General features: G+C 33.6%; 3 protein-coding genes across 6 annotated transcripts; 1 reads left to right on the forward strand and 2 right to left on the reverse strand.

Annotated features, from left to right (window-relative positions):
• Positions 1–215: 215 nt before the first annotated feature.
• On the reverse strand, positions 216–1,953 carry LOC125853064 (expansin-like A1). Its single transcript, XM_049532737.1, has 5 exons — positions 1,755–1,953; positions 1,558–1,667; positions 1,295–1,473; positions 748–880; positions 216–667 (listed from the first exon to the last, which is right to left on the reverse strand). The coding sequence occupies exons 1-5, from the start codon at positions 1,864–1,866 to the stop codon at positions 416–418; spliced, it is 786 nt and encodes a 261-aa protein (XP_049388694.1). The 5' UTR covers positions 1,867–1,953; the 3' UTR covers positions 216–415.
• A 3,962-nt stretch (positions 1,954–5,915) lies between these two features.
• Positions 5,916–15,002, reverse strand: LOC125864691 (alanine--tRNA ligase, chloroplastic/mitochondrial). 4 transcript variants are annotated; one of them, XM_049544726.1, is made up of 13 exons: positions 14,808–15,002; positions 13,563–13,679; positions 13,261–13,463; positions 12,149–12,327; positions 11,122–11,200; positions 10,180–10,314; positions 9,892–10,041; positions 9,548–9,658; positions 8,539–9,456; positions 8,054–8,326; positions 7,631–7,840; positions 7,008–7,165; positions 5,916–6,600 (listed from the first exon to the last, which is right to left on the reverse strand). In XM_049544726.1, the coding sequence occupies exons 1-13, from the start codon at positions 14,908–14,910 to the stop codon at positions 6,273–6,275; spliced, it is 2,964 nt and encodes a 987-aa protein (XP_049400683.1). In that variant the 5' UTR covers positions 14,911–15,002; the 3' UTR covers positions 5,916–6,272. The 4 variants fall into 4 exon arrangements, with proteins under 4 accessions (XP_049400683.1, XP_049400692.1, XP_049400708.1 ...); XM_049544735.1 differs by lacking the exon at positions 14,808–15,002 and having other exon boundaries at positions 13,261–13,483; XM_049544751.1 differs by lacking the exons at positions 13,563–13,679; positions 14,808–15,002 and having other exon boundaries at positions 11,122–11,213; positions 13,261–13,483.
• Positions 15,003–19,633: 4,631 nt separating this feature from the next.
• Positions 19,634–22,567, forward strand: LOC125869289 (lysine histidine transporter-like 8). Its single transcript, XM_049549862.1, has 5 exons — positions 19,634–20,215; positions 20,298–20,434; positions 20,862–21,292; positions 21,720–21,851; positions 21,928–22,567. The coding sequence occupies exons 1-5, from the start codon at positions 19,713–19,715 to the stop codon at positions 22,414–22,416; spliced, it is 1,692 nt and encodes a 563-aa protein (XP_049405819.1). The 5' UTR covers positions 19,634–19,712; the 3' UTR covers positions 22,417–22,567.
• The last annotated feature ends 458 nt before the right edge of the window (positions 22,568–23,025 follow it).

The following is a 23,025-nucleotide window of genomic DNA, read 5'->3' on the forward strand; positions in this document are numbered from 1 at the left end:
ACCATAAAAATGTCGTTTAAGAAAAGACATGCAAGGTTTCGTAGACGTGTGCTTCTAAAGATTTACATATATGAGATGTTGCACCCCATGAGAGAATTATGATTAATCTCTAGAAATTATCCATCTATATGAAGAGATTACCCCAAAAGGTCCTTGAGCATTTACTTGAAGATATCACACAGTAATAAATTGTGACATACATTACATGATAAAAGCACTGGAAAAAGAGATTATATCATTAATCAATGTTCTGGATAGCGAAAAGAATGTGATGTTACAGTACTAATATGACTTGAACAAGAAAGAATAGGAATTTAATTTGTATCCCTATGTCTACTCAAACTGAATCAATCTATGATTTTATTAAATATTCTTTGTGTGTGGTGTTACAGTTAAAAAGAAGAGAAAAAAAAAACTAATTAAGTTTCCAACTTCCATCATCACATGGGGAACAACCCTCTTGAGCAATGTCAGTGATTTGTACTCCAGTATCATAAATCACCCCATTTTTCCAATCTGATGGCAGCACTGATTTAGCCCAAATCCACTTGCCATCGTACCCTGCTGTCACCACAAACCTAAATTGCAATGCCCCACTTGGCACTCTGCTTGTGTCCCAAATTGCTCCGTGGTTTCGGGTCAAGAAGTTCCAGTTCGACGATCCAACCTAAAACATGTTAACACATTTATTAATTCATCACTATAAATCAAGATGGAAAAGTGAAAGTAGTTTTTTTTTCTTTTTACCTGAGCAACATCAACACCCACAATTTCAGTTTGACCACCCTGGTAGAAGATGCTAATTGCTAGGTAATATGGCTTCTGGCTTGATTCATCTACTCGAACAGCCAAATTCTTGCCTTCGTAATCACAAGGAACTCTGTCCCCATACACAAACAAAAATAAAACAATATTAGCACTACAGTATTTGCAGCATAACCTTTCATTCCAAAGCGCTTATCCATTTGATTAATTTACAAAATAACACGTATGCACATATCATTTATGTTCAATTGACCGTTACTTTTTTAATTATGGACTAGTACTACATTGTCTGGTCAAGTGGGGCATGTAAGATGCCCCTTTATGTCAAATTCTACAACTATTTCTTTTTTTATTTTTGGTAGTTGCAACGAAACCACCAAAGATTAACATTAACACAGTGTGTGCTGACAATAAAATTAAGACAAGGAACATAAAGTTCTTATAGTAGGCTCCCTCAATAATTTTATAAACTCATACCTATCCATTTTCATTTTCGTAACGTGGACAAAATTATTTTGTTAACATTTACCTTTTGTATTCAACATCGGCGATTCCCAATTTGAGAACGTCTTTAGCTTTTCCCTCAATGGCCATAGCCATAAAAGCTCTGCTACTGATCACAAAATCAGTCTGGTTATTCTTATTTAGATCAGTAACCATTACCGTTGTTCCATGTTTTGAACAAATTTTTGGGTCCTTGCATCTTATCTGCAAATCACACAAATTATTTATGAGAAATTTAATTATGAGAAAATTAAATTGTTATTGATGGAGAACTCAAACTCAATTAACCTGATAACAAGCGCCACAACCAGCACCATTATTGTAAAGTTTAGGAACAGCAGCGGCAAGTCGACCTCCATTGAAGCCTATTGCTAAATTTCCATAACCACACGCACCCGCTACAAATACAAAAATAATGGAAATTGAAAATTATTAGAAAAGCATGTTAATTAAAAGTAGATAAGTAATTAAAAGAGTAGGCTTACAGAGAAGAGCAGAAGCACTGGAAAAATAAGCAACTTTGGATTGGTGAACACAGCGATCGCAGGCTGTAACAGAAGAGACAAAAAGAAGGAAGACAAGGAAGAAGAGAGACATTTTTTTGTTTAAAGGATTTGATTTGAAGAATGAATTGTTTTGAGTGAGTAAATGGTGAGTGATAAGGCCCTTTATATAACAATAAGTTTGAGATAGTGGGAAAATGAAGGTGGGGTGAATTAATGGGTGCCACTGAACTATTTTTATTTTTTTTATTTTTGTTGTTAAAGTATACGAGTAAATAAGCGCAAAACATATATGATGGAATAAAAGGAATGTGATGCTCAATACACGGTGAATTATGAAATCTAGATTAAAATGAAAGGAATAATGATAAATTACTCTTCGTGTGTTGCGACTTTTCATAATGGAAGAGTTGTAATTTTTTTGAAAAGTCGTAATTTTTGAGGTTGAAGAGTTGTAATTTTTTTGAAGGATTGTGACTTTTTATGCTGAAGAGTTGTGGCTATTTCAAAGGATTGTGACTTTTTATGTTGAAGTGTTGTGACTTTTTTAAAGAATTGTGACTATTTATGTTGGAGAGTTGCAACTTTTTTCGAAGAATTGTGACTTTTAATATTAAAGAGTTGTGACTTTTTTAAAAGATAGTATTTTTTTCTAAATGGTTATGACTTCTCTAATAAGGCACCATAAATACCTATCCATACTAAACTTTGTTGGACATAAATAAAAGGATTTTATTATATTTTTCAAATAAAATTTTCTGATCTTTTACTCTTCTTCTTTTTGCACTTAAATAAAAGATTTTTCTTGTGAATTATTGTTGTTGGGTGAGTTCGTTGTTCATCAGATTATGAGGTATCCTTACACTGTGAGTGAATTATGTCATGCGGGTATATATTTTATCACCTTTTGTTACTGTTTGATTGTTCTTCATGAATAATTTTGGGCCAAAATAATTTTTTTTTCTTATTTATTGAACACTAATTTATTTTTTTTACCTATTTTTCACATAAAATATAATTTTTCTTCCCCCAAACATATCCTTATTATGGATTGAAAGAGAAATAGTGGAGATGGGGACAGTTTGACACTTGACGCCGACCAGCTGCTATGCAACATTTACAGCTGTGAGTGAAAACCCACTAATTGCCACTCCGCATTTTACTAATTTGTATTGCGTCTACCCCCTTTTTTCCCCTTTAGAGTCACACATTGTAGTTATTGAATTGTGTATGCATTTTATCTAAAAGTTTAAATAGGTTAGGAGATTATATTTTTATTTTATTTTTTGTAGGTTTTTAATAATTTTATTTGTGTAAAGCTTGCTCATATTACGGATCTTAAATATGAAAGTTTAGTTAGGATGAATTCTCACAATATAAAATGTATTGTTGGAATATTAGTTGTTTATCAAAAAAATGGTCATATTATTAACAATAGAATTTATAAAAGAAATTGAAGGCAAACGTTATAATGAGCTAAGAAAGTGGGTAAAGAATGTAATTTTTCTGAGCGAAAGTGATCAGAATAACCAACATCTCTTAATTTTGCCCCATATTTAATCGATCTTAATTTGATTGTTTATTTTATTTTATTTTTCTCAAGCATATAAAATTGTGTGAATCGCCTTATATAATGTAACGATATTGAATACATTATACGTGAAAGTCATATGTAGTCATTTGAAAGTATTTATTCTTGTTTTGATTAGAAGAAGAAAGATGTAGAGAAAGTAAAGGGTGAAACAATTTGGCTATCTTCGTGTGTTTACGCATTTCTCCTAAAAATTGAGAAAAAAAATTGGGCTACATTTACTTGTCACGACGACTTTCCTTATCATGTTGGAATTTAGATTACTTGCCTCCACAAAGGAACAAAAAGAATTAGTTGTACTATGCATATTAACATGTATTCTTTTCTTAAATATGAGATATTCCAAAGATAAAAGCTAAGAACACTAAGTCTAATAGAAAGTTACTTTTAGAGGTTACGTAATAAAATAATAATACTAAATGATATTTTGCGTCAAAGTAAGTAGGTGTACAGATAGGATCACCATCTTTATCGTAAAACAAACATAATAGCCAACAGCTTGCTTTTGGACCCCTTTCTTGTTCTTTGGTTACATTATTTCTTTTGAAGACTTAAAGTAAAGGGACTTTGTGTAGAAGAATATTCCAAACTTTAATAAATTTCAATTTAAACTGTATTTAGTGTTATGGCTGAATTGATTGAGCAAGTCCTGAGTTAGATATCACTTGCATGTGTTTCTTATGTCATGGGACTTGCCTAGTGTGGTTTACGGGCTATGACAAAGATGATTCCTTGTTTTAAAACATCAAATTAATTTGTTGAGACATACTATTTTAAAGTTGAGGATTCATGAATGCAACATGTAATCAAGTTGGTTGGCATGAAGAAACAAGACAAAAACAGGGTAAGGGAAGAAAGAATCCAAAAATTGGAAGGGCCACAAATTAATTGGCTTTCAAAAGTAAACCAAAGCTAAGGCCAGCTATATCCTTTATGTTTTCTTGAAGTCTAAATCCTCTGCCTGCCTGTTCATACCTTGACTTGATTATTTTTTTATTATTTTTTTATGACAAGGGAAATCCGGCACCGCTATTCTTTGGGTGCGCACGGGGTAAAAGCCCCGCTTCTATGTAATAGCTCGCAAACCACATAGGAGAGGTAACCGGCACTAGGCAAGTCCGGTGCGACGAGCTCGACCCATAAGGCAAATCCCTTGCTTTCGCTGGCAAGGGGTTTCGAACTTGAGACCTCCAACATGTAAGTCCCAAGCCCAAACCACTGGGCCACCCCGAAGGGTTACCTTGACTTGATTATTAATATTGGACTATCAATGAAATTGGAAATTAACATTTTTGGTTTCATAAACTATTGGTAAATTCTGTTTTTAATTCTTGTGGTATATGATTCGGTATCTCTTTGATCTTCCATTAGTGTGTTTAGTCACTCATATATATCATGGGGACTAAAAACGTTATTAAAACCTAAAAACTTAATAATGAAACAAAATCAAATTACTTAACTTATACATGAAAGAATTTTTATTAACGACTAAAATACAATTATCAAGTTCAACTAAGATATATTACACGTAATCTTCCAGAAAAAAAAACGAAAATAAAATGTTTTAACAACATTTTATATATTAAAATACACTAATCTTATAAAAACTCTTTAATTATTATTTATGTATATAAGCTAAAATCCATTCATAGACCACCAAAATGAGCCACTTCAAATTAAATTCCCAAGGATTTATTCTCAGAAACATATATTTCAGCAATGGCGCAGCCTACGCATCATCTTCTTTTAAGAAAATCTTGACTTTTTACCTTCAAATCAGAATTTAATTTAGCAGAGTTCAAGAAACCAGGGATTGACCTAGGGCCACGTATAAACACAAAAACCCATTAAATAAGCCACCACAAGTCAAATGCATTAGTACTAAAACATATTCACCGTTCATTTTTATTTATCCACTAAACAAAAATAAATTTTGAATTTTATTTTACCCACTTAATACCATATCAAGAGAAAACTATTTTTTTTTTCGTGTGTCATCTTTCTTAATTGTTTATTTCACAAATCCATTAAGAGTAAACACCAATTAATATGCTCATTCATAAGGGAGTGAGTGCAAAGTCTAGAATTGAATAGAGGAAGTATTCAATATAATGGCACATGACAGTAGCAACATTGAAGATTGAGCTTAGCTTGGTGTTCATGACAAACCATTAATAGTTGCAGATATATGCTTCTCATGTGAAGTACAAGAATGGTTCTCTTTGCTGTCCTGTCCAGCCTCAACGGCTAGTGCCACCACCCCAGCATCACATAGTTTTATAATACTTACTAAATACCAACTCTAATATATTCTCCAGGAAATCATGATCGATTGACAAAATAATCAAATCTCATCTTTGGAGATTTTTTCAGCACATCTCAGTAGCTTCGAGTCCGCACTCTGTATTTGTGTTGCAAACTGTACAAATCCAATTAACTCCAGTGAGTTTAGCGGCATTCCGAAATTTATAAAGTTCAAATTCGACTGTGGCAGAGAAACAGATGGACCTTTCAAACACAAAGAAGAGAAATTTTTTTCATGTATAGCACTATTTCATACGCGTCCAAATTGATCATCATTACAATGACAGTTTAAGCAATCATTGTAAAATCATTTGTACCAAGATAATATGAAGTTTCTGCAACTGTATTGGTTGATGCTGTGTATAGAACCCCATTTACAACACTCCCTCCTCTCCTACCTTGAGCAGCTAACCACACAAATGAGAGAGAAAAACTAAGGAGCAAATAAAAGAAAGGAGAGAATCTGAACTAGTTGTATGGAAATGTTGTGATGGAAGCAGACGTCTTGCATCATATGTGGCAAGAGATACTTACTTCAAAGATCAATAAATAAGGACTTCAATTCTGCTTCACCAACTGAAAACTCATGATGTTACCATTAGGCATCATTTTTCAAGCAGATTTTTAAGCTGTTCACGAGCTTCTTCAAGAGCGCCTAGCAAGTTCTCTGGTTTCCTCCCACCTGCCTGAGCAAAGTTAGGCCGACCACCCCCTCCTCCACCACATGATTTAGCTAGAGGCTTTATAACTTCACCAGCTTTAATTCCAAGATTAACAACTCCTGGTGTTAGAGCAACAACAAGGCTAACTTTTCCTTCTCCCGGGCATGATCCTAGAACCACAGCTGCTGGATCCTTCAAAGAATCCACCAGATATTCTGCAGCACTCTTGAGTGAATCGGCATCAATATCATCCATGGACTCAACTAGGAGCCTGGAAAACATCAATTGTAACAAGTTAGAAGAATCAGAGTGTTGTTACTTATTCACGACATTTAAGCAAATAAACAAAAAAGGTAAAGCAGTAGAGGACGTTTCATCTACTTCTTTTGTAAGTTGTAGCCCAAAGTCGCATCAGCAGTGACTTTAAGATGCAAGATGGATTAGAACCACATCACTGACAGAGAAAATTTTAGTTCATGCGCATTATATGTGCTGATTTCACTGGATTAGAATTGCAATATTTGTTTATGCGTCTTTTGTTTGAGATATTACTCTAAACGTTACAACTTCCAAGATAAACAAGGGAACACAAAAAAAAGCCTGTGGACATGTGTACTTCAATTGGGAAAATGTGAACTTTTCATTACAAGGACAATGGTTATAACAACATTTGGTTACCTAATACTTTTTGAAGTTCCAATAGTAGATACTCTGCTAGCAAGTGTTGATGCCTTATAGATTGCTGCTTTTGCCCGAGCAGCTGAAACTTCATTTCTTGTCAATCGTAATTCTTCCAAAAGTGCGTCTACCCTGCCAGTTACTTCTTCTGCTTTTACCTTCACAATGTATGATTTTACTTCAAAATACCATAGAATTAATCAAAACTACAAGAGCTGTTACCACTAGACCATTTATAGACGTACAACAATGACTTCTTTACTATCCTAATTACACTATTTATATAAAAAGAACCAAACAATTTATTTTCAGGTAACTTGTCTAGTTGTTTAGCAAAATTGAAACCAACTTAATGGAAACAAGTGTTTGGTTTTGAGAATCAAATCAAAATACTTTCTCCAAAAAAACAAAAAAATATTTTTTTTAAAAATTAATACAGAAGTTACAACAATCCACGCAATATTTTCCTAATATTTGTTCTCTAAAAATTATTTTCCTTGAAACTTTGCTTGATTTACCTGCAGTTATTTTGGCAGATAACCACAATGTTTTCTCCAATAACATGTTGAACAAGAAAAATGTAGAAGAAATCCTCCACTGAAAAGGTGTACATGAAACCTTACTTTGAGAGTGGAGCATAACTGCTTCATGTAGTTATCTCTTGTAAGGACATACTCAATGAAAGAATCTCCGGCTACAGCTTCAATTCGCCTTATTCCTGATGCAATGCCCTGCTCTGATATGATTTTGAAGCCACGTATCTCAGCAGTATTGCTGACATGGGTGCCACCACATAATTCCATTGACACGCCAGGAACTTCAACTACGCGTACCTATATAGGTTTTCATTAGGGAAGACATGAATTCAACAAGTTGAACTTTAATACATGGTAAAATCTCATTGTCAGACTTATCCTCAAAATGGACCGGTGTACAACTTAATCTTTATGTTTCACATACTCATAAAAGAGGAGGACTGCTGGTCACTCCATATCAGCTTTAATAGCATAAATTAGTAAAAACATAGCATCCAGAAGAATCCCCACCTGTTCTCCATATTTTTCTCCAAACATAGCAACGGCCCCAGCTCCTTTTGCGTCAGTCAAAGACATGACTTTTGTTTCCAGAATTGTGCCATCGCCAATCCATTGGTTGATCAAACCTTCGATTTCTTCGAGTTCCTTGTCTTGAAGAGATCGATGGAAGTTGAAGTCAAATCTAAGACGATCAAAAGCAACCATTGATCCTGCTTGAGATGTTTCCTGACCAATTACTCTTTTGAGTGCTGAGTGAAGTAAATGAGTAGCTGTATGGTGAACCTAAAAGGAAGCACAAAATAAGAATAGATAAACTTCGATTAGACCAAAAAAAATCTGTAGACAAATGGTTATCAACAAAAATTGAAATGCAATAGCGAGACTAAAACAGATGATTCAGGAATCCATGCTACTAAAGAATCTCACATCAATCAGTTCTTATGTCCTCAATATGATGGATATCCATTCAATTTCTACATTATACAGCATAATACCTTAGCCCGTTGTCTCAAGTTTGCATCAACAGCAGCTTCTACTTCTCGGCCAACCTCTATAGTACCTTCTGTGATTGTCCCTTTATGGACAAATATATTACCCATAGATTTTTGGACATCTTTTATTTCTACAATAGCTTTCTGTTCATTTTCAGCCTCCGTCATGTATAGAAAACCGTTATCCCCAATTTGGCCTCCCGACTCAGCATAAAATGGAGTCCTGTTCAGCAAAATTTCCACTTCACTTCCTTTGGAGACTTGTGCTACAGGACTACCATTTACCAACAAACCCTCAACCACTGCCTTGGAATGGAGAGTATTGTAGCCAAGAAACTCAGTATCAGGGATATCTTCAGCAAGGTTTGCACCATTTTCAACTGCTAGTTTAACTGTATCATGTGCAGCCTGAGATAGCTGTCTTTGCTTCTCCATTTCTATGTCAAAGCTATTCATATCTATACTGATTCCACGTTCTTCAGCAACTTCCTTTGTTATCTCCACTGGAAATCCATAGGTGTCATACAATATGAATGCATCCTTGCCCGACAGACAGGGTGCAGTCTCAGTTCCCTGAGTATTTAACAATGCATCTGCCAGCATCTGTTCAAGAAGTTTTTCTCCCCTTTCTAGAGTCAAGACAAAACGAAGCTCCTCCCTTCTCAATTCCTCAAGTATGCGGGATGATCTTGTCTTCACATCAGCATCAATATTGGTGCTTAGTTCAATCACCTTTTTGGCAAGTATTGGCAAAAATGCTTCTTGAAGATCACCCATCCCATCTCCCTTTACACCAAGTAACCTGCCTGTTCGAACAACCCTTCTAATGAGGCGACGTACCACATACCCTCTACCAATATTTGATGGGTTGACACCATCAGATATCAGATAAACAACTGCACGCATATGATCTCCAATTATCTGGATTGATCAGAATTAGAAGGCTTTCAACATATTAGAAGGTAAATCAGTTCACAAACAAAAAGACTTGCAATCTTATAGTGCGACGTACTTTAAGCTTTGTTTTTGTAGAATCATCTGCAAGAGCATATGAGACATTGGCCAATTCTGCAGCCTTCTCTAGGATGGGAAATATTAAGTCTGTTTCATAATTGTTGGGGACCTGTAAAAAATGAGGAGAACCTCTATGTTATCCTTTTTCTTTTTTTTTTTTTTGGGAAGTTGGGGGTGGGGAGGGTTCTGATTAACTTGAAAATAATATACTAATCAAAATATCATAAATCCAAAATTATGGGAGGTTTTCTTTGCCACAAAACCCAGTAGCAAAAGAAAAGAGAGATCCGATACCTAATTTGTTCCTACAGTCATTCAGAAATGTTGTTGTCTCATGATTACCTTCTGCAGAATCCTGGCCATACGCTCTAAACCAAGTCCAGTATCTATATTCTTTTGCTTTAAAGGCTCAAGGGAACCATCATCCTTCTTATTGTATTGCATAAAAACAAGGTTGTAGAACTCTATAAATCTTGTATCATCTCCAAGATCCTGATATTTAGACCACAGGGTTAGACAGAGTGAAGAGGAGCAAATAAATGTAAAACAGAAGAAAAATAAAAAATATGAGACCACGTCACCTGAACATGAAATGAAAATGAAAAGGCATGTTAAACCTCTAATACTTACAACATCAGAAGTGCCCCTCTCGGGATGGAAATCGTAATAAAGTTCAGAGCATGGACCGCAGGGACCAGTAACTCCACTTGTCCAGAAGTTATCATCTTCTCCAAGTCTTTTTATCCGCTCTTTAGGAATACCTAGCTGCAGAACGAAACAAGGATAACTGTGTTAGCACCTCTGCGTGGGTTCGCATAGTACAGTACCATCTGTAGGTATTGATGGTTAGAGGGTTACAGACCAAGAACGTCAAAAGATATTTCATTCAAGATCAAAATGTGAACTAAATACAGTCATTCTTAAAACTTGGTTGCAATAAACTTGGTTCAAGCCCCACACCATGCAAAGCGAAGCCTGATATTTAAGTGGAGAAGAGTAGAGGGGCGGGCCCATTATCCACCGAGTTTAGAAGGCTGTGATTGGTCCAAAGAGCGGGTCACAGACTGATTTCTCGGTTATCAAAAAAAAAAAAAAAAAAAGACTTCTCATATTTGACAGAGCACACTCCAACGTAAATGAGGTTCCTTTGAGTTAAACTGAGGTAGCTTAACAATAAAATGTGCTCTTCTCACTTATCAAAATAAATGTGTTCTTCTAAGTCATTATTTGAGTTACCCCCACAGACTAAGCCATAATGGAGAGACATTGTTTTAGCCTTGAAACTCATCTAAGTTTGAACACAGTATACATATTTCAGGATCTTAAAATATAGTATTTGGCTGTTTGATACACTTCACTTCACTTCACTTCACTTGGAAAGCAATGAAGTTCTCTAGGTATCTTTGAATGACCATAATACACCTCTGTTCAGTCTAAATGGAAGGTTGTGCTCCAGCATTTATTTACCAGATCCCTACCATGCATAAGTGCATAACTAGTTAATTGTAGAAGGATTGACCTTATTACTTCACTAAAGACATAATGCATCAGACATATCTTTCAGTGTTGTACCTCATCATGCCATAGTGCAAAAGTTTCATCATCATCTTCGTAAACACTAATCCATAATCTATCAGCTGGGAGTCCATATCTGCAGACAGAGACTATTTGACAATCAGTTCTTTTCAGTGCAAAGAACAAAAAATGGTAAAATTATAAATATGTTTGCATAATGCATATATGGATGTAAATGTTGGGTTTACAGTTTACTAAAAGATGCAGCAGCTAGAAGGCTGAAAAATATGATAGAAAATTTCTCTCTTGAAGTTTAATTAACAATAGGGCTTTAAAAAGGCATTTGAAAACAAAACATCTGCATACCAAATATTCAAAAACTTAAAAAAAAATATCTCAACGATCTAAAATATCAAACAAAATTTAAAATCTAAATAAAGTACTGGAGTCCTCTTATAACTAAACAATTAGTTATTCTAGCAAGTCAACAACAACAACCACAATATTCAACACCCCTCTTTTGCTTCGTTGCTGCCAACTAAACAACACGCTCCAGCTTAATTTCTGCTTCTATTGTTTGCACACTTTTGTAACATCATCTTTTTTTCTGGTTTGGTGCATAAAAGCAGCCCAAGTAACTTTGTCTTGTATGAGGACTCTACTAAATGAGCTTTGATTTGGGCAACAATAGGATATGCAGAGAATGATTATACGAGTCTATCCTCCATTATAATTGGCCATAGATCATAGGCTTCAAAAATAGGACTTCAAATAGCCAGTTGGAAACGGAATATTTGCAGAATAAATATTCAAAACCTAAAGTATCTAATAAAATTTAAAATAACAAATAGCCAAGTTCGTTTATGTCCTTACTTTTATGACTGAAACCATCATATAACAATGATTTAGATGTATCTGTTTGCAATTTATGGCATTCTAATCTTCTCATTCTTGAGAAGGGGTCCATATAAGCAGAAAATATGCTGCCACAGTAATTCCCTGCTATACATGGTATCATCATACTTCAATCAAGTAGAACAGAAAGTAACTGATTATGAGACTGCATAAACATGACTTATCGTACTCAGAGGTGGAGAGCTCCCATGCCCACTTAATAGCTTCCTTCTTAAAATAATCTCCAAAACTAAAATTTCCAAGCATCTCAAAGAATGTTTGATGTCGGGATGTTCGACCCACATTCTCAATATCATTTGTTCGGATGCATTTCTGAGAAGTAGCTGCACTAGGTACTTCCCTGGGAACCTGAATAAAGTAAACCAGCATTTCTTAAAGTCAAATAAAAGTATTCACACAATTCCACAGTTTGATATCAGCTCCAACAGTAAAATAAGGAAAGAGAATCACATTATTTTAGTTTGTAAGAAACCATTACGTTTTATGTTTCAAATATGAGATAATTAATAGAGCTTCAAAATGCTATATTTTCATGAAGAGTCTTTTTTAAGAAAATCTATATTTTCATGTAGAGTGATTTAATTTTCAAAAGATAAAAAAAAAAATGATACAAGTAATAACAATAAAAATTTCAGTCTAACCTCATAAAATCAAATGTAGCACTCAATTTGAAATGGGTGGAATAGAAGGTTTCTTCTGTTTAAAGCAGTTAAAGCAAAACATGATACACAACTATGAACAAGAATAATCAAGATATGGATGTCAATTTACTATTTAGGAGACAGACCATGCCAACTCAGCAAGTGATTCTATGCATTTCATTAGTAGCTCTATGTTTATTAGCTTTCAAAAATGCCTGCTGAATTAAAAAGTCATTTGGCAGCTTCTGCAAAATTTCTTTTGCAAATACTTCTTGGAAAAGAAGGCTTCAAACTTTGGTTGAACGTCTGTCATTTTATTGAAGAATTGTGATTGGAAGAAGGGGTTTTCAATGAAAAATGCCCTAAAAGACCTTCATTGAAAGATTCTTTGGAGAAAACTTCTGGAAAAAAAAACTTAACAAAAAGAACTAGAATGCTTGATATTCACAACTTCGTGGATTAAGTAATGGTAAAAATTAAGGAGACACATTTGCTTGATGACCTAGAAAGTTTTTCAGACATGGAGAAATAGAAATTCACTGCTGATAAAGTACATTTAACTTTCAACTGAATGCTTTTCATTAACTAGATATCAGTAGAAGTAAACCACTACTTTAAAGTTGGGAATCTCATGTAGAACCTTTCCAAGGAATATAGGCTTAAACTGAAGCATTCCGGCAATTGTCAATAGAACTGTTGGATCATCTGGGACAAGAGAAGCACTTGGAAGAACCTTGTGACCTCTTGCAGCATAAAAGTCAAGGAAGCGCTGACGTATAGCGTCACCACTTGTCTGGGGATCCCTTAACTTATCCTCTACAAGTTCCACAGCCACAGGTTGTGCTGAAGGTGAAAATGAGGTCCTATAAAATTTATATACTTCCCAAAATGAAAGTTGACAAGAGAAAGAAGTTCTTATTATCAACAAAAGAATGGATATACCTTTTGCGACAAACTGTATTTCTCTTGGTCCCTTTATATTAGTGCGTCCATTGGATAAACTACTTGCATAAATTAAGGTCTGGGTCCTTATAATCAAACCTGAAGAATACCTATAACCTGCATTCAATTATCAGCTTGGTGGTTTAATAGTTAGAAGAGCAAAGATTTTTCATATTTTCCAAAATTTGTGGTTGATTGAACAATCATATCGGGCAAATCTTTAAATTTCTTTTTCTTTCAGAAATATTCCAAGTTGTTTTACAAAGGAGACAAAACTTATGCGAGTTTTAAACTATTTCCAAGCTATTTGAGTAACCTTTATAAATGAGTCTCAAGTTCAAGTTCCTGCCACACACAACCAAAATGTCTTTTAAGCAAAAAAGGGGAAAAGCTATCATTCACAAACTGTTGAATGGAAAATGGGCAAAACATAAGAGTGGATGAGGAACCTGATTACTCCAAACAAGACTTTACAGTTTGAAAAGAATTAGTTCATGAGTTATATTTAATCATTAAAGACGGATTAAGAATCCTAAAGCACCTAAACCAACTGCAGTATAAAAAGTTCACTTGATTTATTTTGATTTCAGAAATTTAGATACCAAAATCCTGATGTACTAGTTTTTGTCCAAAACAGTGTGGATAAAGTATCAAGTGGCATTTCCAAATATAATACTAGTATCCAACAGAACTGACACAGTATGATTGATCAATTAGAATTTAAAATTTCTATTCATTGGGGAGATAAAGAAATAGTTCTGCACTAAAGGGTGTGATTTAGCATTGTGTGCAAGTGTTGGAGACTAGGTTCAAATTCCATCGGAGATCCAAAACAAGTAATTTCTTCTCATTTGTCTAAACGTTGGTCAATAGAGTTACAAGGTACTTGTGTTGGTGTGTAGGCAAGTTGGCCTACTAAAAAAGAAAATAGTGGTACCATTCTCACTCTTTCATTGCACTAAACAAGATAGACCCAGTAATTCAATTCTAGTCCGTGACATTGATCGCAGTCTAAAACCCCAATCAAATAAGAAACAAGTGAATGCGGGGCTAATGATGAAGGAGTGAAAAAACATGCAATTAGTTCTAAAGGCACTTTAAAACCTCACAATAGCTATCGGTTATCCATGAAAGAGTACAAATTACTACTCCAATAGTTAATCCCATACCATCAAACCCATAAAACACTCCTAATTACAGCCGAAGAAAAGACTCAAAAGTAGAAAGAAAAAAGAAGCAGATTACCTTTGGATGAAGGAAGAAAAGGTTTTGACTGGAAGCATGAAGTGGGAAAGAGGAGTATAGAGTCCCTGCCATGGCCAGTCTTAGGAAAGTTGAGGCTTGTCATGGCCTGAGTGTGTTCTTGGTTTCAAATTTGCCGTTATGTAATGTAAGTGCACCCACACAGATAAGCCTTTGTGGCCTTGTGGGTGTGATTCATCACATAATCCACATAGGTATACTCTCTCTATTTATACATCCCTTTAATTATCGCAACTCCCCGCTAACCCGATACGAAACCCGATTTGGGCCCAGCTAAAGCCCATGAAGACTACTCAAGCCCATCCCGATTAAAGCCCATGAAGACTACTCTCTAGGTCTATTATCGGAGCATTGAGCAACTGCTACTTAATCCCATCTTTAAAAGGGATTTATGTAGTTTGCCTTTATTTACATTTACACTTGTAATAATTGATTTGTTAATCTATGTAGCATAAAATTGTTCACACACTAACACTATTTTCTACCATTTTTCTGAGTTTAGGTCAAGACCTTTCTATTTAGTAAGTTCTTCAATTCCAACATCTTTTAAAGATAATTAATTTTTTTTAAAAAAAATCTTTTCATTTCTTGAACTTTCAGTCAAACTAAAATTTCTAAATTAAGATGAAGGGAGTATAATTTTTCGAATAATATAACGATATATTATTCGACATTGAAAGGTATATATACTTATAGTATGTAAATAATTTAATTTCTTCATTGCCTATATATGAGCTTTCGAAATCTTTGTTCGACTCTGCGTACATTGTTTTCAACTTCCTTTCATCTTTCCTCGGAAAATAATGTCTTATCAAAATTCATTGCAGAATTGTCGTTTCCTTTGAGCACTAGTCAACATTTCACACGACTATTATATATAATAATATGATCTTTCCTTTTGTGACTTTCAACTATACGAATGCGACTTTTACTAACCTGCACTTACACCACTTCTTTTTATTAAATTTAATTATTTGGTGAGTGTTGTTGGCTTCGTGGCGGCTAAGAAACTGACGTCAGATACGGTAGCTAGCTTTTGAGATATGACTTTGATCGAAGTTAGTAATTTTGAGTCAAATTATAAATTTTATATTTGTCTTAAGAAATTCATTTAATAGGTATATATTATTAATTTAAAAAGGCAAAAATTCTAAACCATGTACTTTAAAACTTGACTCTGCTTCTCACATTATTTGTTTAAATTTTAACGGAGAACTCAAGTGTTCACTGTAAATTTTAAATACTACCGTATAATACAATGTTTAGGAATAAATATATAAAGGTAATTTTATACCTATCATCATTTTTATGATTTTATCATAAATATTGTTATAATTGATATTGGTTATACGTGATTGGACATGTCTAATTGTCTACTATTCTATATATTAAAAAAAAAAAAAGTGATGTTAATAACTTAATTTGTCCGTTGTGACATAGCATGGACTTAGCCTCCAAGGGTGGAGTTTTAGCCGCCTCAAGTTGTTTAGTCGGACATTTTACTTTAGCCATAAATTAAATTGTGTATATATGTTAAATTCTGACGTAGTAGTAAAACGCGTCTATTTGAATTAAGTAATTTTTTGTTCGAACCTTAACACAATAATTTTTTTTGTTTATTTTGACACCAAGTCACTTGTACACACAATTATTCTTGCATCAAACAAATACAGTTATTTTAGATTATTAATTTTAGTTCACCTAAAGAATTCTTAAATATTTCTCAAGTTTCTTAATTCTTATTTTTACAATTTAAATCAATATAGAGTTCTATATATAAATAAATTATTTATTTATATTTGAAATATATATGTGATTAAATAGATAATAATTGTATTTATAATTTTATCCAATATAGAATATACTTTCAAAAAAATCTTTTGTTTTCTTTTTTGAATTTGATTGTGTGATCTAGACTCGTTTGTTCAATTAGTATTTCACTTTGTACACAGTAATTTGTATATTTTTTTATATTATAAAATTAATGCAACAAAAAATATCTTGATTGTTCGTATTTGATAGAATAATGGAATCGTTGATGCAGAATCATTGGACTAAACAAAATAATATTCAACTCACTTATTGAAAAAATATATTCTTAAATATTGTTGATAAAAAAATGTCCTTTGACAATCAAACCCAAAAGACAAACATCTTAAAGATCGAAGCAAATAATGTTTCAATTGTTATTTTTTAATCATTCATGTCTAATATGACTTGTCCGATTAATTTAATTAGATTATTTTTTATTTTTCATCCGGTGTTCGATATCAATATTGGAGTTTGACTAAATTCGGATTCGAACTGGAAAGTCCTACATTAGAGATAAAGCGTTCCTTAACAAAGGTGACTCTGTACCAAGGAGACTCGAACCCGAGACCTCTTAGTTAAGGATGAAGAAGTACTTACCAGTTACCACTCCACCACAACCCTTGTTGGTAATTTAATTAGATTTGTATTATAACATACTCATCAGTCATCAGGAGGAATTTTAGCATGAGCAAAAGAACTTTATTTACAGATATTTCGAATTTAAGATTTTTAATTAAGAATGATTTTTTTCTACTGTTATAACACTATATAAATTCCCTTAATTTCTTCTAAAGAGTATTCATATTCATATGTAACTCTGAAATTATCTCTTTCGAAAACAGTTCACATTTCACACCACCATTAATATATATTTTGACTTTCTTATTATTGTAATTTCATTTTCCAATTAAGAATACAGCATTCACCTACCTTTCTCACAAATACTTTCTAATAGTGTATTCCTATCTATGTCAAATATTAAATTCGTTCGCATCCACTATAATATAATTTGGTAAAAGATAATCATTGAATGGGAGCTAGGTAAGAAACCACCTTAATTATTTTATTTTAGTATACCATATGTCGCATCAACTTTATGGCCAACACCTTATCATTGGTGTTTATAGCGTTTTTCCTTAGTGGAAATTAGATACTCCATTATATTTACTCAACGTTGGTGTTTCCTCAAGGAGATTTAATTTTATAGTCCATCACAAATATTATTTTAGTTTATGATTCTTTTGACAGAAGATCAGTAAAAATAGCATAAGAGTATGTAAGAACAATACAATGCAGTTTTTATAGGATTGTTTTCTTCTATTCAATGATAAAAATTGACATAAGAGATTATTTCCTTGGTCCTTCAATTTTTAGTGGATAACTCTCTATGTACAACCTTGTTAATTGGACATTTGGACTAAGTTATTCACATTATCAGATGTAAGTTTTTGCCTCCATCTTTTTCGATGAACTTTTTTTTTGTAAATTTATTTTAAGTTTTCTGTATACATATTTAGTTTTGATTCCATAAAAACTACTACTCATATACTTTTTACTTTAGGATAGTAGTACGTAGTTGCTATCCTCGCTGAACTCAGTGGCGGAGCCAGCCAAGATTTTTAGTCTATCCTAGCTGAACCCCTGAAGTAATATTCCTACTATATATTATCACATTTCATTTTTTGGAAAGTACTATACAAATAATTCGTTAGTAACATTATTTTATTATTTGATGATTAACTCATTTTGATTTTTAAAAAATGGTGATTAACATAGAAAAAACGTTTTGTTCTCTCTTTTGATTTTGAAATTAAATATTTTAAGAGACAAAATTGCGCTCCATAATTTTGGGAAAATGTCTTAAACTGAGACTCCTAGAAAACAAGAAATTAGCGACAGACAAAATTTCATAGTTAAACAATAAAAATCTCATGCTAATTCAATTTAACTGCGAATTATAACAAAATTCATTTAGCTAGAAGCTATTTAGCTATTGATTACTTACAAATTCGTAGCTAATTTTCTATTTTCGTGAAACATAATTTGGAATGGAGAAAATAAACGATAAAAAAATATTGAATATTGATATATATATATAATTGGAGGTGGAAGTATTATAACTAGAATTCGAAAATAGGACGGAGAAATAATTTAGTAATGCGTAAAAGGACCAGGAGAGCACGACTAGCTTGGACTTCAATCTCTCTCACACACACACATACTATTTGTATATTCCAAAATGGCAACCATAGTAGGTCATGAAATAGGAATCTGTTTGTTTCATGCATGCAATATAATGACTGGCCTTTAAAAATAAATAAAAATATTGAGCAATAATTCATCAGTAGTCTTAATTAGCTGAGAGAGGCGATAATGGACACTTGTTATTATTGTCCTCATGCTTAGTTGCTTACCAACTACTACCAAGTTGCCTTTCTCATTTCCGTGGTAGGCCAACTCCAAGTCAAAATCAATCCCATTCATATAAGAGATAATTATAACGAATTATTCTTAGAATTGAAGTTACATATATAAAATTAACTCACAACGTTACTTAATTAAACTATGTACTGTGATTAATGCTTTTATAAGAATAAATAAAATTAATTAATGGCCACTTGAATTGAATTAAAAAGGCAAAGCAGCCTATTACTATATAATCAAATAAAAACAACATATAGACGTACCTATAATACTAATTTAATTATTTGCTGTGCCAATTTAATATGACCCTAGTTGTCTTTCAAAATGTTATCAGAATTTTAATTTCTTAATCATATCGATCTTTAAGAATTCAAATGAAGGGAACAATTAATTAATATGAGAACAAAAGCAGCCAAGTTTGTCAAAGTGTAACAGGTTGGGTTCGTAGCTACTTCCTGGTTAGACCATAGTCAGTTTCTTAATTAATTATATGCCATTTTGTCATGTGGAGACTTTCTGGTCAAATCATCCCAACTAACCACTTATTATGTCCTTATATAAATACCTCCATCCATTTCTTATGCAATTTAAGCATACACAAACTTGTATCTTATAGTGATCTCTTGTAAGTTTGTGACTTTTCTTATAAAAATGGCTGGTGTTGAAGATCAAGTTAGTTCTTTACCCAACTCGTTACCGATAACGCCACGAACAGCTCCAATGTTTCATCATGATGATCAATTCGGCTCTGTACCCATAACTCCACGAACGGCGTCTGTAGCACAAACACCGTCTATACTATCATTACCCATAACTCCACGGACGGCTCGAACGCCGTCGATAGTATCGTTACCTCCTTCACAGTTTCACTCGCCATCTCTTTCTCGATCTCCGTTACTTCTCACGGGAGATCATGCTACAAATAAACCCGTTAAAACTCCAAGGTCACGTGGATTAACCCCGCGTTTCATCACTCCTTTGGGTAGTCCTCTTAGAAAGGCCCTTAAAATGACAAGATTGGATCCACAAGACGCGTGGTTACCAATCACCGAGTCCAGAAATGGAAACGCATTCTACGCTGCCTTTCATACTCTTTGTTCTGGGATTGGTATTCAAGCTCTTGTTCTGCCTGTTGCTTTTACCATACTTGGCTGGTAATTTTTTTTTTATATACATAATATTTATTAACCAACTGATTGATTTAGGAGTAACTAATTTTTTAATTAATTTTTGCAGGGCTTGGGGTATTATTGGCTTAACGGTAGCATTTGTATGGCAGCTCTACACTCTTTATTTAATGGTTCAACTTCATGAAAATCATGAAACAGGACTACGTTACAGTAGATACTTGCAACTGGCATGCGCAACTTTTGGTAAGTATCATAAAATTTAGGTACTCTTTATATTACAATTATTAGATCAAATATACAGGAGATGTGACAAATGGATGGGTGCGATCAAACTTGATAGATCATGATTTAATCTGTATAAAGTTTGCTTGTGTCAATGGCCTAAAAGGTCAAATAACGTGAATAGTATTTCCCTTTTGTTTATTTTACATTTTTACTTTTGAAAAAATAATAATATGAAAACTATGACTGCGGGCGGAGCCTTAAACCAACTTAGGACCGACCAGAAAATTACGTTATTTATACATACCTGATTAAAATTATTTTTATGTGTTGAGGGAAAAATCTATCTTAGCTCCTCTATGACATGTTAATTTGGTCATCTCAAACAGAATGAATTAAATATAATATAGTTAGATAATTTTAATAACGTTATATTTTTGATGATCAGGTGAGAACTTAGGGAAACTAAGCTCAGCGTTTCCACTGGGTTATCTGTCAGCGGGGACATGTTGCGCGTTGATTATTATAGGCGGCTCAACAGCGAAGCTATTATATGAGACTTTATGTGGGGCAACATGTAGTAATCCGAAGCCATTGACTGTTGTTGAATGGTACTTGGTGTTTACATGTGTGGCAGTGGTTTTAGCTCAGTTGCCAAATTTGAATTCAATAGCTGGAATATCTCTAATTGGTGCTCTTACAGCCGTTGGATATTGTACAGCACTATGGACGGTTTCAGTTGCTGAGGGTAGGCTACCTAATGTCTCTTATGAACCTGTCCGAAAGGGAAGCCAAGTTAATAAGATATTTGATCTTCTTAATGCTTTTGGCATTATTGCTTTTGCTTTCAGAGGCCACAATCTCATACTTGAGATTCAGGTAAAAACTAAATTTACTTTTCACATATATTATAATCTTATCAATTGGGTGAGCTAGCCATTATATTTTTTAGTTTACAAGATAAACTCAAAAAAGATAATTGAAGATTAAACAAATTTAATTGTTCAAGTGGGTTGAGGAATTTACCTAATTAGGCCTAGAAAGTCGTCAAGAATATATTTTTATTTTTACTACATGAAGTTAGGTACCACCAAATTCATGAAAAGCATACAGAAGAAAGTTTGTTGTTGACTTTGACTTTTGCTGACCTTTTTGGTTGGACAAATTTGAAAATTCTTACCAACCATTTTGGTTGAAACTTAAAAAGTATATATTAATTTATTTACAATAGGTAAACGTGACATCATATGTAAAATAAATATACTCATTTTTTGACGATACATATTAAACTCATTGATTGATGCAGGCGACAATGCCTTCGAGTGAGAAGCACCCATCGCGAGTGCCTATGTGGAGGGGTGTGCAATTCGCATATCTACTCATAGCAATGTGCCTATTCCCTCTTGCAATTGGTGGCTACTGGGCTTATGGTCATTTGGTACGCTTCTTAGACTCTTGTACAAATTACAATATTTGTAGTAAATAATATCAAATAACAATAAATTTATTTTCAGATTCCAGCAAACGGGAGTGTATTAACGGCATTATTTGCATTCCATAGTCAAGATGTTTCGCGATCTGTGTTAGCTTTAATAAGTATTTTTGTGATAATAAATGCGGTGAGCTCATTCCAACTGTACGGAATGCCAATGTTTGACGATATGGAATCAGCTTACACAACAAGGTGCAAAAAAGCATGCCCGTGGTGGCTCCGTTCGATATTCAGGGCAATCTTCGGGTTCGTGTGCTTCTTCATTGCGGTGGCTCTTCCATTTTTGGGTAGCTTTACTGGGCTTATTGGAGGAATTGCTCTGCCTATTACATTTGCTCATCCATGTTTTATGTGGCTTAAAGTGAAGAAGCCCAAAAAGTACTCTCTAAGTTGGTGGGTAAATTGGGGACTTGGGCTTTTGGGAATGGGCTTAAGTGTGATTTTGATTGCTGCTGGTTTGTATGTGGTTATTGACACTGGTGTTAAAATTAGCTTCTTCAATCCTCAGTAACTAGTATGAACATGCGAAATTAATAGTACTGAAAAGGTTGGTTTGAACAACAATTTAATTTATTGTTATCTTACTTTGAGTTGGTAGATTTTGTTGTACTTCTTTATGGAATTTCAAGGAATAAATTAGTAAAGAATTTCTTGATTCCAAATGGGCATGTTTTTTGAATATATATACTTTGCACTTACTCTATAGATGAAGTTTTTATTTGAAATAAGGTGCAAATTCAAATCGTAACACGAGTGGGAATTCATGAAAAGAATATTATCATTGTATATGAAAAATACAATATTGAGACTAATTACAGAAACTAACCTGTAAGCCTAAATCACATACCACTAAATAAGGCTCTATTCATTTATACAACAACATGCCAGTGTAATTTCATAAGTGATTTTAGGAAGGGTTGGATCTCAAACTAATAAGTGATAATTTAGGTATGAAACTTACACTTTCAACAGTTAGTAGTTTAGGTGATTTTTGACATTTATCTCTACGAAACGTCTCTTTCTTCACAAGATAGAAATAAGGCTGCATACACATCTTTCTCTCCCGTGGAATAATAATGAATAATGGATATGTACGTCATTGTTGGTGTAGTATTAAAAT

This window comes from Solanum stenotomum, chromosome 1 (assembly GCF_019186545.1).
Source record: "Solanum stenotomum isolate F172 chromosome 1, ASM1918654v1, whole genome shotgun sequence".
In the NCBI taxonomy this organism is placed as follows: domain Eukaryota; kingdom Viridiplantae; phylum Streptophyta; class Magnoliopsida; order Solanales; family Solanaceae; genus Solanum; species Solanum stenotomum.

What these genes read in the sequence shown, in the direction of transcription:
- LOC125864691 (XM_049544726.1), bottom strand. Translation starts at nt 14,910, where the DNA reads ATGACAAGCCTCAACTTTCCTAAGACTGGCCATGGCAGGGACTCTATA. An exon ending in TGGCCAGGATTCTGCAGAAG is followed by an intron (nt 9,659 to 9,891) that starts GTAATCATGAGA and finishes CATTTTTTACAG; the next exon opens with GTCCCCAACAATTATGAAAC. An exon ending in GAGAAAAATATGGAGAACAG is followed by an intron (nt 7,841 to 8,053) that starts GTGGGGATTCTT and finishes AAACCTATATAG; the next exon opens with GTACGCGTAGTTGAAGTTCC.
- LOC125853064 (XM_049532737.1), bottom strand. Translation starts at nt 1,866, where the DNA reads ATGTCTCTCTTCTTCCTTGTCTTCCTTCTTTTTGTCTCTTCTGTTACA. An exon ending in GCCGATGTTGAATACAAAAG is followed by an intron (nt 881 to 1,294) that starts GTAAATGTTAAC and finishes GTATGGGGACAG; the next exon opens with AGTTCCTTGTGATTACGAAG. An exon ending in TGGGTGTTGATGTTGCTCAG is followed by an intron (nt 668 to 747) that starts GTAAAAAGAAAA and finishes AACATGTTTTAG; the next exon opens with GTTGGATCGTCGAACTGGAA.
- LOC125869289 (XM_049549862.1), top strand. Translation starts at nt 19,713, where the DNA reads ATGGCTGGTGTTGAAGATCAAGTTAGTTCTTTACCCAACTCGTTACCG. An exon ending in GCTTTTACCATACTTGGCTG is followed by an intron (nt 20,216 to 20,297) that starts GTAATTTTTTTT and finishes TAATTTTTGCAG; the next exon opens with GGCTTGGGGTATTATTGGCT. An exon ending in ATCTCATACTTGAGATTCAG is followed by an intron (nt 21,293 to 21,719) that starts GTAAAAACTAAA and finishes TGATTGATGCAG; the next exon opens with GCGACAATGCCTTCGAGTGA.